Raw genomic sequence first — 15,688 nt, 5'->3', positions numbered from 1 at the left:
TATTTATTCTCTGTATTTTTTTGACTTTTTTCTGGTGTGATGGCCCTTTTAGAAATTTTGATTTATAATCTGCTACAGTATATAATAACGGGTCATTGTGACAATCTGACTGCCCTCTGAATGAAATGTTTCTATGTGCAGAAGAAACTGTTTGACATCAATTAACTCTCATCAGGTTGGTAGCAGAAGTATTAAGTGAGTCAGTGAATCCTTTGTTGGCAGAATGGTGCATGTTTTAATTCCATGCGTGCCATTTAAAGACAATAAATGCATCTTCTGTGGTTATGTCCAGAGTTTGCATCATTGTTTGGAGTGTGATATGAAATCTCAGCAAAGCACCCATCAGTTTAGCACTGTGTGAAAGTGTGTGGAGCAAAGTACACCATGAGAGTGCTCCCATCAGGGGAGAAGAGGTGGGAAAGCTCGTTAAAGTGATGCGAGTTGTTTGCATGTGTTAAGGAGAAACAACCCTCAGTGACGCCGGTGAGACACACACACACACCCTCTCTCTCGGTGTCTCTCTCTCTCTCACACACACACACACACACGGGGGCAGAAACAGTCAAGTCAGGCTAACCACATTGCACTTGCTGGTAAATTGTGGTAAACAAATGTGGTAAACTCCTTGAAACACTTGATTAAATATTGAACAAAGGCACGATGCCTCTGTATACTCGACAGCTCCATGTCTCTTTCAGAGAGATGACACATACTGTAGCAAAGTACATCTATATGCAAAAGTGCAAAGTGAGCAGTTGGAAACTTTGCAAAGACAGTTTGTTCTTTACTGACCCAAGGCCTAGAGCTAAACAAGAGTGAGGTCACTGAGGACTTAGCCTATTACGATGGACTCAAATATCTGTCCTATATCTACTGGGTGGAAATAGAGAGAGCTATTTGAGACTGTTTTAACCTCTGATCATATTGTTCTCCCTGCTGGGTTATGCCATAAAAATGATAAACCTAACAGTTATAATGTAGCAGCATATATCCCATCACACCACAAAATGAGTCTGAACCACAAGTGGCTGCTCCTCATTGCTGCTGTGCTAAAATTGCACCTGTTTTTCTTTGTTTTTCTTTTTGCCTCACACTGGCAGCACAGTAAAAATTGAAATGTCATATAAAACGTGACAGGATGCTAATGTGTAGGTCCCAGAGGGCATCTGAAAGTGTGCTTGTTGATTTTGTAACTAGAGAGGGAGAGTCAGCATCCCTCCCATTTCCACCCCAGGAAAAAAAAAACATTGAAAAGTTGAGAAATCCTTTAGACATAAATTCAATTTCCAAAGCCTGTGTAAGAATTAGGAATGACAGAATAATAAATAGTGCATACAATTAGTATTGTCTGTATGCTGAAATTATTTGTGTTTTTTACAATATATGTCCCTGAAAAAAATTGTTGAAATAAAGATTTTGTACCTGTAAACAAAATTATTTTCTGTGCTGCATTTTTTACTCAGTGCAATTAAATGAATATAAAATTTAGTTACTGTCAAAAAAATTTAACCTTGTACATTTAGTGTAATTTATGGCATTTAATGTAGGACAGAACGTGTGCATTTGTATTTCATAGTGTTTTTCCTACATTTGAGCCAGTTCTGAGTTAAAGCAGGTAAATGTTAAAGTGTACTGGCCAGGTTCATAAAAAGCTCAGCTGTAGTGAGTTTACATCTACAGTATATATTTATTTCTGTAGCAGCTTTGTAAATTAGTACAGTTAAAATTTTTTCCAGAAAAAATGTAAAAAAAAAAAAAAAACAAAAGATAAAGAAATCAATTAAATTTGTCAGATGGAAAGTCAAATGTGGCGTGGAGTATTTTCAAGTTCTCATGTGATTATAATAAATAAGCTCATAATAAAGAGGCACATTACGTACATTTATAACTGCCTTTAAAAGAAAAAACTAATATGCTTCATCTGTGTATATTCTAAGTATTGCCAATCCCACTAGGTAGTGATAAATCGCCCATTGAGAGTTAAGTGAGGCCCCACCTGTAAAAAAAAAAAATGAGGACATAGGGCCTAGTAGAATATCTCCCCTCTGTCAGTATGTGACAACAAGACGAGGCAAAAGTCCGGTAACAGGCCTCAGATTCTGGCACCTTGCCAGCCTCACGTTTAAGAGACAGATGCTGCTTTTTTGTTGTTTATCAAATAATTTATTCCAAACAACAACTAATCCATGAGTAAATGAGAATACATCTCTATCTCCCTCAGTCTGTCTTTATCATAAATGCATAAATATCTGTTTAACTAGGATGTTGAGATGCACTGCATGTTGCACCTGCCGCTCATCAAGCACATCGCGCTCACAAAGGCCACGTTGAAGTGTAAAAGGCCATCCCACTCTGATGCTATATGGCCACATGGATGAATGTGAGAAGTGTGTATAAGATGTGCACAGGTTTCTTTGAGAATATCTGCTACTCCCACAAAGCCAACCTCCAGTAAATGCTGTCAGCTGAAGGTGGACCAGACACGATGCTCTATAGTAGTAATTAGTCTCTTCAGTCAGCTTAGTCCCATAGAGAGGATAAATATACACATGTAAAACAGGGGGGTAGAAGAAAAAAAGAGAACGGATCAAAGGATGTGGTTGGACTGACTTATTTTTACTTTGACCCGTGCCTCTTCTCCTAAAAAAAAAGGTTCCTGGTGTCATGAGCGTGTGTCTCAAATGCGTCTGTGTGGCAGGAGGTTGTTTGCCACTGATCATCTTTACCCATCTCCTCCTGGGGCTCCTCATCACCTCCACCACACCAGCCACTCCATCAGGCTCAAGGTCGGTCACACAAACCCACACACATAAACGACTACCAGCACCGCACCTTCTGAGCTTGATCACATCCCTTTCCTCACCTCCCACTGAACACCGTCCGACCCCCAGCCGCACTGCACCACTAGCCTGCCCAATTCTCCCCCACCATGCGCCACCTCTGCTCTCCTGCTCCTGCGCTCTCCTTCCCCTGTCCTTCCCAGGATCCAGCCTGGCAGTATGTGATGAATGGGACAACATTACTCTTGTCCTCTGTTGGCCTGGTTTAGCTGGTTTCTTCTCCCCTGTCTGTCTGTCTGTCTGTCTGTTTGTGTCTGTCTCTCTAGGTTGCCTTTAAACTATGATGCTGCACAATTAAAAAGCTGGAAAATTAAAACAGATTATTTGTTCTGACCATAACGCAGTTAATGGTACAAGTGGCTTTTACAAACAGAACAAAAAGCCTGCTTTTGATTCTGTGTAGTGGAAATGTTGATTCTATTTATCTAATTATCTATCTAATCTATATAAACAGTGTTCCAGTTGAATTACGTCTGACTGATCATCCACTGCAGGGCTGTAAAACTTTCTAACTTTGGCACAGCATACCTTTAATTACATATTCATGTTGAGAGAAATGCAGGCAACAGAAACAGCTGTAACATCCACTGTTTTAAACTTTGTTTTGGAAGAAAAAAAAAAACCCACAGAGCGAGAGTGCATTGCTATGAAGTGAAGGGATCACATCTTCAAAAAAGTAAATCAAATATGCATCCTCTCTGTGCTCATTACAGATTTATGACTCTTGTTAAAAGAAAAGGTGGCGGCTGCCTTCTTACACGTCTGCCTTTCAAATTCAGACGACACTGCTGTCAAGTGTTGTGCTCCACATTCTGTCCAATGAGAGACTGGAAGGGCTGAGTGTGTGCCATCTTCAACATCCTATTCGGTGAGAGTCTTGAAGGAAGTTACTTTGGGTGGATGAGAGCGCACAAGAACTCCTCACCTACAGTGCAACGAGTGCTCATTGTAATCCTTTGATGCATAGTTCATCAGTCAAAAAGTTCAGTTGGTTCAGCTGCTTGTGTGTATGTGATTCAGAACAATAACAGTGGCGGGGGGGCAGACATTGTTGCATTAGGAATAATGAGCATTGGGATTTGCTTCAGCATTATGAAATAGTTTTGCTGTTTCTGTAGCAACTTTTAAGAAAAAGAGCTCACAAGCACATTAAAATCACCTCATCACCCACAAACCGAGACGCACACTGAAACTCACACATAGTCTACACAGGGCTCTGAAACTCATTAGAAAATTAGTGTGTTAGGTGCTTTTTATGAGTGACTTAGGGGTTATGTGGTGTGAAAACAATCATTATTTGTGAGAGGAATGCAATTAGTGCTTAGAAATAACAAATCTGAATCTAAAATGTATTTCTGGCAGAAAAGTACATTAACCCACTCTGTGGGGAGATTTTATTCCCTTATGGTCCCTGTCACTGTACAGATGGTTTCCAAAACAGGTAGGAATACAATTTATTTGTCTGGAGTCAAATGTTTCCCCAGCAAAACATAGTTAACATACAATTACACCTCAATCGACAGCTGTCACACTGCTGTGTAACAGGCCTACACTGCTACAGGGTAGTAACACAAAAAGACGAGAGCAGCCTTCCATGCTGAAGCCCCATTAGTTTCCCCATCACCTTCAAAAGCAGGCGGAGGCAGAGGCCTCGATGTGGGGCTGGGTTGTGGGCCAAACGTGCAGTGCGAGAGTGGTAACTGAGACGCAGACAAGGGACAAGTGCTCTACACAAACCCCGACAGGATGGCAGACAAAGGCCACCGGACAGACGATGAGCTAACTAGGAAACCGGAAGACAGAAACACACATCATCAGTAGTCACGGCCAGAGGCACACACATGCCCACTTACCACCATTGTTCGTATCCACTCAAAGTGCCAGGAAGCCAACATATCCTCAAGGATATGGTTTTTATCACAGCTCTCCTCCCAGGGGTCTGGTTTAGGATCCTTGTGGATAGATTACAGTGAGATGTTGTCTTTACAACCCAGAGAAATTAAGGTAAAAGGGTTAAAGAAAAACTGTGCACGTTTCAGAACAGTGGGCCTTAGAGTGGATGTTTTGGCCAATATAAATAGGCTGCAGCCTGTTAGGGAGAATAACACTGCTCACACAAACTGCACTGCAGACTGTAATCATAAGCACTAGACTGGAAACAGTTTTGGTCCTGCGTTAAAAAGATGAGTCATAATTGTTTGTCTTTGCTGTGTTTTAGTAGATTTGATAGACATTTGATGCTACTGAACTATTGCAAAGCTATATCCAGAGGGGGAATCCATGTCTACGTTCTCTACAATGAAATGTTAAAGGCCGGCATTAGAGCAAAAGTGTTGAAAGAGAGTCAGAGAAAGGACAGAAAGCTAAACACACAGCAAGAGATATGGATTGAGATAGTGATTAATCTTCCACCTGATGTGTGTGTGACAAAGAGGAAAAACAAACAAATAATGCAGCGTATTTTGCATAAAGAGACAATACCCATGCATGCCTCCTCCATCCTCCTTTTTTTGTTTTCATTCCTACCTCTATTAGCCAAACATGATTAAAATGCAGTTCATACCAGCTTCTCTGCTGAACAATGGGGGAAAAACAGACAGTGAGATGGGAAGAAAAATGAAGCAGAAAAGTCAAAAGCATCTTTACAGCGTGATGCTTTTCATCCTTCACAGGCGGCAAGAAGAAAAGAGCACAGACATTCAAACTTTTTTCTCTTCCCCATGCTCCCTCTGTCTCTCTCTCTCCCCCCATTCTCCTCAGCAACCCCACTCCTCCCCCCAGGTACCTAAGGACAACCCCTCTGCATCAAAAGCTCTATAGCCGCCACAGAACAACATTTCAGTCACACATTTCTTCCCAGGGCATTGATATAATTCCCAGTGCTCTCTTTAGTTCAATTACATTATGCTATATTGCTATCTGAGTGATCAGCACAGAGCCATGACTGGGACTGAGAGGAGCGCTGTGGCTTGAGACGGTGCAGCAGAGCGCCATGTCTCCATGTTATCTGGAAAACAGCTTTAACCATATTAACACTGAGACAAGGCATGCGTCTTATTTAACATTACATGGAGCAGAGACATGAGCTTAGTTGTGCAGTACATGCGAGAAGAGACTGAAACTCAGATGGAGATGAGGAGAGAAAGCCAAGAGACAGGTAGATACAAAAAGAGGAACAGAGATATACTGTATGTTCAAATCAGCAGCTACTGTAAAAACAAAAAAAAGGCTTTGCAGCCTGCAGGGTGAAAACTGGATATGCGTGCTGATACTAGCCATTTGCCAGGAGTTGCATACTTGCCAGAACCTCCTGATAAACACATATGCAAGATGTGTGTGTGTGTGTGTGTGTGTATGTGTACACATGTATGTGCATGAGTCATGCCTATGGGGGAAAGCAGCAGAGAGTAAAACAGCTGTCTCAGCGCTACAGATGAGAAGGATAAAGAGATATTGTGCTGAAGGAGGATGAGTGTGTAGCAGCAGAGATGAAGGAACAGATGATCGTTTATGTTCAATCGTATATACACAGCAGACTCATTAATAAGACCACATCGCTTCTAATACATACACTAATAAATTCCTCAAAGTGTATCATAATCCCATATGGAATAATTATAATTATGATTATTATTATGCATCAATGAGTTAAAACCAACACTGAAAAAAGCCAAAAGGTTACTGTTTGACCTCTAAATTGCATGAAAAAAAAAATCCGTGATTCATGAGAAAGGCTTCTGAGAATTGGGTCCATAAATAAGACATAAATAAAAACAGATTTTCCAGATCAGTGTGCTCAAGCTAATGAGTAATGTCAGGTTTACCATCAGCTCTGCGGATACGAGAGGGAGGGAAAAAAATGAGCAAGAAAAGGGGGAGACGGTTTTTCACAGGTACATATGTGTTTGCATGTGCGAGCGTGAGATAGAGACAGATAGACATTTAGAGAGAAAGAGAGGGGGAGTGCAGCGAGCAGTAAACCCGTGAGCAGGACATGATTGCAGTGTGTATCTTATCTGTGTCAAGTCCTCCTGAGGCTAGTGGAGCCTAGCTGAGCAGAGCACAAGAGCTTCAGTGACCAGTGGAGCGTGTGAGGGTAATCTCCTCGCGCTTTCAGTCTGTCTCACTCTCTCTAAACCTTTTTCCAGTAAACACATTTTACACGCACAAACACTCGCACCCATGCAGAGCCTAAAGGTGATTGCCTCATGCCAGGTCTGGACAGTGAGCCCACAGGTGAGAGGAGACGACGTCACAGGCTACACTGCATCTTATAGCCAGTGTTTTGAAACTTCAAATTTAAATCCAGTGCAAATGCTTCTCTCTGTGGTGCAATTCTGTTTGTAGTATTACGTGTAGTTTACTTTTACATCTCAAATACTGTAGATCATTGGCTAATGGTGAAATAATTGGTTAATGTGGTGAAAAGTCTATATATTCACAAATAAAGATGGAAACTTTGATTTCAACTCAACATCATATCAACTATTTAAAGTGAAGGTTCTGGATGAAGCTATGGTGTTTCCTTCAGACTGCTTCAACCTATCAATTTCTGAGAGAAAACAAAAACATGCTGGCATCCTTCCATGCAATTCTTTCTCTCACACACACATATATACACAGTGTATACACACACACACACACACACACACATAGAGTATATGTATATGTATATACACTCACACAGCAAGTACACAGGCATTGAGTGAGGCAGAAAAAGAAAAAAAACTGCTCATGTCTTGAATTCTTTCGCCCTTCTTGTGCCTGCCTGCTTGACTTTAACAACCAAGCCGTCCCCATCAATTAGTCTAGATGCTGGACTTTCATTGAGATTAAGTGACTAATATCAGTGTTTGCTCAGAAGAAAGACACTTTTCACGTCTGCCCAACACTCTGTTAAGTAAAAACACGTGGTGATCCTAGGCAAAAAAGCCTGCAAGGGGTGCTCTATGCAATGAAAAACAGGTGCTCTACTTTTTGGCCATGTAATACTCAATTTAGCCTCTGGAGCAAAGGTTATCCAGCTAATAGCTGCCTTGTGGTGCACTGGGAAGAGCCGCGCACATGGCCGGAGTAAACATCTGGGACAGATTGTACATACTTGCAACATATGCTTCAAGTTCAATTAAAATGAGGCCTTGGCACATTTATTAATCTTTTTTTTCCCTCTCTGCTCTCTTGCTCTCTTCTTCCCTCTCTCCCCTATAGGCCTGTGCCATAAAAGAGGCCTCCTTTGACCCGTCCTTCATACTTACTCATACCATTTGAGGCTGTACCGCATATCCAGCGTAAAAAACCTAATATCGAATGTAAAAGATAAACTTATTTAGCCTTGAAATTCCATTTGTTCTGCACTTAACCAGTGTTGGAGGGCGAGAAAGAGAAAGAGAGAGAGAGAGCGTGTCAGAAGGAAAGATACAAAAAAGCAGGGAAAGGGACGAGAGAAGGGGAGAAGGAGAGTGGGAGGAGAGAGATGTAAACGAAGAAGAAAAAAAGGAAAATGCCCCTCTTTCAACATCCCTACAGCTCAAATGAAATGCTAACAGTTGAGGAGAGCAATAGATCAAAATGTATGAAGCCTGAGTTGGTAAATTGAAGCCTTTGTGGTGCCTGTACTATCCAGCATCCCAGCCCTGTGTGAGTACAGAGAGCAAGGCCATCAGTGTGGCACCAAATCTGACGGAGGCTGCACAAGCTGCTGCTGCTGCACCTCATTTCAATATGAAAGTCCAAAATGTATTTCATATAATCTGCAGCCTTTCAAATTCCTGTATTTGTATTTTTTTTTTTTTTCTTGAGAGAGGTAGGAAATGCAATGATGGAGGACAGACGTAAAGAAAAAAGGGTAGAAAAAAAAGGTTCAAGGTTGCCTGGTGCATATCTCTAGTCAGTGGCCCCCTGTACATTTCAGCCTTGGAACTTCACAGTCATAAAACTTTGTGTCTGCTTCACTGTGGGAGAGGATGTAATGCTCACGTATCTTTGTGTGCTCATCGCCCAACTGGCTGCCGGGTTGACTGATTGCCTGACTGGCTGACTTACTGGTGGGATGACTATTTGATCTTAAACTAAATAATGCGTGTTTTTTTTACCCTTTTGTTGTAGACTTGTGCAAATGGTTCTTCAAAAATGGGAGAGGTTGTAGTGAGGTTGCAGTTGTAAAAGTAAATCCAATATTCACAGTGTCCTTAGGCAAAATAATTTTCACATATCAAATTGTGTGGCCAAAGGCCTTTTACAATTACAACTGCGAAAAGCCAAAGTTTTCCTCCAACAAGATTACCACACCAGACCATGGAAATTACTACAACTTAGCCTACTAACCTTTATATTTTTTGAGTGGGGCTGTAAGGCATCAAGTATCAGCTCAAGTAATTTCAGATTCCAGATTGTTCAGTCAAGGTTCGTTACTGTTTTCACAGTAAGAGATCTGGACTTCACTTAAAAGCTCAAGTAATAATTTTGTCCTTGTTTGACACCGCTGGAGTCCTCGAGTCTGATCAGACTGGAGTTTCAGACAGAAAATTATTTTCATTTCAAATGTCTCACCAGAAATCAGACAACACACAGTGGTGGATAAAGTGCTGCATGAATTCAATTACCATCCCCAAGGGGAGCATTGACAAGGCACTGTATCCTATCCAGTGGCATTTGTTTCAGTAGCTGTTCCTACAGTGTAAACGAGCAGAGGCAGTAAAGTAGCCACCTGTTGTTACCTGATAGTGTCTGGACAAGCCCAGATGCTGTTTTACTGGGACATAAAGGAGCAGTGAATGGAACTAAATAGCTAACTAAGGACTTTATGTGGGTGTATGTTCTTAGGAAGCAGGGCTGAAGCACAGCGTTAGTAAATTCGACAGTGTTATTTGAAGGAAAAATTAAGGATGGTGCAACAAACTGCAGTAAAAGTCCAAAGCAAAGCAAACCACAAACAAAGGTGAGAAATTTGCCGTGTACATTCCTACAGAGCAAACTTTTCATAAAAGGTTAAAAGGTTGTACAATCTTTGTACATGTGTTTGTGCCTAAGGCGGGGAGAAAAACAGGGGAGGAGATGGGAGGGGAAGATGGAGTCATCTCGTTCGTCTGTTTGTGTTTCCGGTCTATGAAGCAGTGTCAACCCCTCCTGAGGCAGTGTGAATGTGTGAGAGCACACTGTGTGTGTGTGTGTGTGTGTGTGTGTGTGTGTGTGTGTGTGTGTGTGTGTGTGTGTGTGTGTGTGTGTGTGTGTGTGTGTGTGTGTGCGTAAGTGCATCCCTGTCACAGACATAATTACCTTGTCATCTTTGTCAAAATCCTCATCCTCATCCTCCAGCAGGTCCTCCACCGCTTGCTGACAGTTGCAACAAAGGAAAGAGAAAAAAGAGAAATAAAAACAATTAGGCTACAGCTATAGTAGAGATAAACATGAGATAACACAGGGTTAACATCATTAGAACAGCCAAAGAGGCTCATTAAAGCTGATTGGTTATGCTTACGTCTGGCACGAGTTTGTTAATGAGTATGGAAAGCATGCAGATAGAAAAACTACTGGATTGGTGTGTGCTAATATGTCACAAGCTTCAGGATGGTTTTGAATTAGATTTTAATTTTAGAAACATTCTGTTGTTCAGATGTGTTGACACTTCTGGAAATGTAAGCAAATGCGACGGCTTTGAATTTCAACAGGCCGAGGATTAAAGCCTATTCATCCACTCAAATCACACTACACAAGAACATTTAAATCGTATTCGATTCAGCACAACGAGACAGCACGACTCTTCTTCCTCTGGTTCTGCTTTGTCTCTTTCTGACCTCTTGAACCTTTGCACTCGTCTCTCACCTCTACCTCCCAATTTCGATACATTAATCTGTCATTTCACATCCTCTCCGCCGAAGGATGCTGCATGAGAGGACAAAGAAAGAAAGCCGGCAGCGCGGAGAGCAAGTCACAAAGAACAGCAACTATGTGCTTCAGTGGTCCACAACTGATAAAACTGGAGCTGGTGTAGCTCTGAAGCCCCCAAGACACCATGAAACATACTGTAAAACACAAAGAAAAAAAGGACGGACACACACACTCGTGCACAGACACACAGACAACAGCACAATGTTTTATACTAGGTGTTTTAGTCAATAATAGAATTTTTACATAAGAATTTCTTTGTTAACACGCATAGGTTTATATGTGGAATCTGGAATCTGCAAAGTGAAAATCACTGATCACTGCTGCATGGTATCCACCCTCTTTCTATCAGTCACACATCAGAGATACAGGGTCATATTGTTGCTCCCAATTTACATAAACAAACACCCATTTCATAAACCTTACAGCAGCCAACGTGCCCCGAACAACAGAAAACCTTCACCCAATATCACCACAACCCCCTAATCACCTCCAGAACACTACAAACTAGTTTAGAGAAATCCAAAAATCATTACTTAATAAGACAATAGCTTTTGTCCTTTTTGTTTTTCACTGGAAATAAGGGGGGAAACTATGTGGCGGCTGAAATAAGCCTCTTATGTAAATGCAGCTTCCCACACAAACAAAGAGGAGTTCAGAACAGCAGTTGAGAGGGTAGAGTCAATATGAGTATGAGTGTGTGTGTGTGTGTGTGTATGTTTTTGTGCATTCTATCAATAGCTCAGAGTCACTAGGGTACAGTGTTGGGCATGTATCCATGGCACTCCTTGTTTTAGCGAACTGTATAGCAACTGGTTATTCCCAGTTCACTGAGACTATATCACTGTCTAGACAAATAAGCTTCAATGCTCGCACTTCACAATCTCTTTACTGATACAGAATACAGTACATCCACTACTGCACTGTACAAATAGCACAGGGGGAATTTCTGCACTCATGCAAGGCAAAAAGATGTCGATGTTATATTGTAAAATGAAAGCCTTCTGGCATCTCCAAACAAACAAATTATAACTGTTTATAAAGTCATCATGGTTCCTCCCAAATCCTTTCACCCATGCCAAAATACAAACATAATGGATTCCTCCACACAGAGGCTTTACTAGGGCACGTCTGGCACACGCTCCAAACTTTAAACAAAGGGAATGAGCGTGAGCTAGTTGGAGAAGCATGACCTAGAGAGACAGAGAGAATGATAGAGTCGTTTGTCTCCCCCCCCCTGCTCTCTCTCTTCTTTCGCCTCTGGTTACAGAGAGAAGTCATGTTTCCTGCAATGAGACACAGTGTAAAATTAATAAATAAAGAGACATGAAACATGTCATCTGCCCTGAAGATTGCCACGGCTAAATGCGCACACTGAAGCTACTGTCTCAGTAAGGGAGGATATAAATTACCTCAGTGCAGCCAATGAATTCCAAACATCTTTCTTTTTCTCCCTCTCTCTATTTCTTTCTCTATCTTTCTAAGACCTGTTTGGTGTATGATATTATTTGTCTGCTTATCCCCCCATTATCATGTTGTTTGAATTACTATCATTACAGCACGGCAGCATCAAAGCCACGCTTGTCGACAGGATCGTGTAGAGCTCGTATTGCCTGCAGAGCTGCTACAGTCAATTCAATATCTACTGAGGTGAGGATTAACATATTCAGGCCTATTCCAATGATACAGGGATGATGCAGGCTACTCTTACAGATTACACTGTGCCCCATAAATACATACAAAGATGCAGATAATGTGAAAATACAACAAAGGACATAAGTGAGTACAATGACATTGAGAGTTCAAACGGATGAGAAAGTATGAATTCATGTGTTTGGCCTTAGTGACTTAGACCTAAAAAGCCGATTTGCAGGTTTTTGTTCTGAGCCCTACAGAGCAAGATCACTCTCTGCCATTCATTGTTGCTCTGTGCCAGCTGAAGTGCACGGTGCTAGCTCCAACCGACCTGGACTGATACTGAACAAGATCTGGCTGAAAAAAGCTATGTAAGGTAGAAGAGAGGTCTGGAGTGTTTGGATCTGATGTGAGAAGAGAGAACAGAGAGAACCTTTGCTGCACAGAGTGACTACTCCTTTCCTGTTGCTTTTAGAGTAGTGAGTAACAAAAAGATTTTTAAGAGGTGTCTACTCAAAATCTAAATGTCTGATACCTTATGGATCACCAAGTGGTAAATTTGTGTTTTCTCCATTTGCCTTCACAGGGAGCTTCATGCCTACTGTTAACAGCACAACAGCACCCCTAGTGCCTTTGTAAGCAGCAAGGTGCAAACGATCATTGCTGTGATCCTCTTTAACATCCTTACTGCTCTAACTTGAACAGAGTTCACTCTGATTTTTCTTTTCAGTATTTCTGGTTTGAATGCACCTTAAAGAACTTATAAAGGTAAGTCCCTACTCTGAATGATTAAATGTAAATGATACCAAGTAAACAGGCAAACAGTGACCTGGTTTAGAAATATGTAGAATATATGCTGAACATTGAATCTAAAGATTTAATAAATGCAAACTAACAAATACCGTTAAATAATCATTTAACTACACTGTATGGGGACTGTACTGATAAGAGTTTATAGCTACAACAACATGAGGACAAAACAAAAATGAACTTTGAGTGGATGGCTGCTACTTTTGAGCAAGTAAAACAAGAATAAACCAAGCCTGGATCGATGAAACAAGTGCACAAATCTACTACCTGAACTAGTAGCCACATCATTTTCATCCTGCCTCTGCAATGCTTCTCAACTCACCCCTCTCTCTCCCTGACCAGGCTGAGTTCCACTATCTCCCCTACTAACCTTCCCAATGACAGCCGCAGGGGGAATTGACGCCAAGGCAGACATCTCAGAGAACATGAAGATATACTTTCTCCTCCTTTTTTCTCTCATTCCTCTATCCCTCCCTCCCTCCATCCTCCTGCTGCTCTTCCTCTTTGATACGTGAGGGGGTTTTAACCTCTCCAGCTGCTGAGGTTTGGCCGACTGACTGGCTAGGGAATCTCAAGGCCCTACTTGGTATGCACTGTCCATGAGTGTGTGTGTGTGTGTGTGTGTGTGTGTGTGTGTGTGTGTGTGTGTGTGTGTGTGTGTGTGTACATATTGCCTACACCACAGTTTTTCCAGACTGGGGGAGGGCTGTGCGTCTGATAAGGGTTGCTGGCTGAGCCTGGCTGACCCACACAGGCCCTTCACAAGCTGTCAGAGCCGTGGCCCTCAGAGGGGGGCCCTTCCATCTGTACTGCCCCAGCCAGGGCTCACCCAGCAGGGGGCTAGATAGGGGTGAGGCCAGGGTGCTACCGGAGCTGGAGGCTGGGGGTGGGAGTGAGAAAGGAGGTTCCATATTCATGAAAGCAACACCAAATCTGTGAACATTGGAAAAGTCTGTTTCAGAATGGTAATGTCAGCATCGCTAACACAATGTACAGTTCCTGTTTCTTACTTGCTCATAAATCATCAAATATGTTTAGTCAGATATTTAGAGCACAATTTTCTATGCGGCACCAGCACCGTGGAGATAGTCAGTAAATACAGTAAGTTCAGTGATAAGGTGTTTGTCCTTCTCAGACAGATGATACTGTCTTGTCTTGTTGTTTCTTTTTATACTCAGATGTGGAAAAGAGAGCTAGAGCTGGTACAGATGTGATGTGCAATCTATTGCACACAGACACACACATCTGTAGACTTAAGCTCGAGGTTTAAACTGAAATACTTGCAAACAGCTACAGCGAGTGTACTGTATAGACAAAACAACAACAACAACAAGCACTAAGGCAGACACCCTGAGCTGCTGAAGTTGTTAGCAAAGAGCACAGACAGTTACAAAGGTTCAGTGTGATGAATGGAGTTAGACAAATGGAGGGAAAGGAAGAGAAAGCGGCAACATGATGAAAAGGAAGGCTGGGAGGATTCTGCAGTAGCATTCCTCATGCTCCCGATGCTCCCGTCCCGCTTCAAACTACGCCGGTCGCCTGTCTTTCTGCCTGCCAGCCTGCCATCCTATCTGCCAGTTTAGCAGAGACAGAGAGGCAGCGAGAGGAGCAGAGATGAGCACGGTGATGCCGGGGCGGCACGGGGGAAATCAGCGGGGCACATGCGCTCCCAGTTAAAAGTGACATGACCTTTTGATTTTGTCACCTGTCACCAACTGCCATGTCTGACTCTGCACTGAGGAGTGCCTGCCATCCACCGCTGCTTTCCTCTGCCTCCATCTCTCTGTCGCTCCATCTCTCTGAATGCCTCTCTGTCTTTTTCTGTCTCCTGCTCCCACTCCCACTCCTTTTCTTGTTCTCCTTTTCTTTCCGGAGTTGCAGTTTTTATGGAGGAAAAGTAGAGGTGTGACTTTCTGGAGGAGTTGAGGTATAATAGGCAGAGTTTCCTCTTTTCTTTCCAGCTTTCCTAATATTTACTTTTCTCTACCTATGTTGTGCGTGGCTCTTAATGAGGGCAGATGTCAATGCAGAGCGTGTTTAGAGACGCAGAATAGTTTTTTTTTTTGTTTTTTTTTTTTTGAGATGCAAAATCAGGTAAAAAATAGAATAGATAAAAATGGCAATGAAGTCTTGTTCTGGAAATCACACAATGTTCAAATACAGTCAGACATTATTACTGTCTGGGAAATAAACCAGATTCTCTTTACACTCCTGAACAATACAGTATGCTGTTGTCACAAGGAGTGTTTCACAGTCAAGAAAGTAAAGATTAAACCCCTCCATTTTAAAGGTTGACTAAATTCTATCAGGGAAATTAAACTCAACATTTGTTTGTATGGAAATCCAACTCAGGGTGTAGAGTGGGTTGAAAGTAGCATTATCTCAGTGTTGGAGGCATGTCTGTGAAGTATCTTCAGGCCATTAAGGTCTTCTCTTCTGTAATAGGTTGGCAGATCCAGTGGGTGAGTCTATGTAATGGTCTGAAGCATGGGATAAAGAGGATGGTCCTCCAGTGTGAC

The 15,688-nt window shown here is 42.0% G+C and overlaps 1 protein-coding gene across 3 annotated transcripts in view; it reads right to left on the bottom strand.

Annotated features, from left to right (window-relative positions):
- The window catches only part of mctp1a (multiple C2 domains, transmembrane 1a), a 112,776-nt gene that overhangs the window by 14,607 nt on the left and 82,481 nt on the right, over window positions 1-15,688 (bottom strand). For 2 of the 3 annotated variants that reach the window (XM_026344259.2, XM_033326170.1), the window contains one exon: window positions 10,116-10,172. In XM_026344259.2, the coding sequence (XP_026200044.1) occupies window positions 10,116-10,172 (57 nt within the window). Of the gene's footprint in view, window positions 1-4,693; window positions 4,793-10,115; window positions 10,173-15,688 lie in introns of all 3 variants that reach the window. The other variant, XM_026344257.2, reaches the window with a different exon arrangement.

The sequence above is a fragment of the Anabas testudineus genome, chromosome 9, assembly GCF_900324465.2.
Source record: "Anabas testudineus chromosome 9, fAnaTes1.2, whole genome shotgun sequence".
NCBI classification, from domain to species: Eukaryota; Metazoa; Chordata; class Actinopteri; order Anabantiformes; family Anabantidae; genus Anabas; species Anabas testudineus.
Note: the sequence above shows the minus strand (reverse complement) of the source record. Positions and strands in the feature narration are given on the sequence as shown.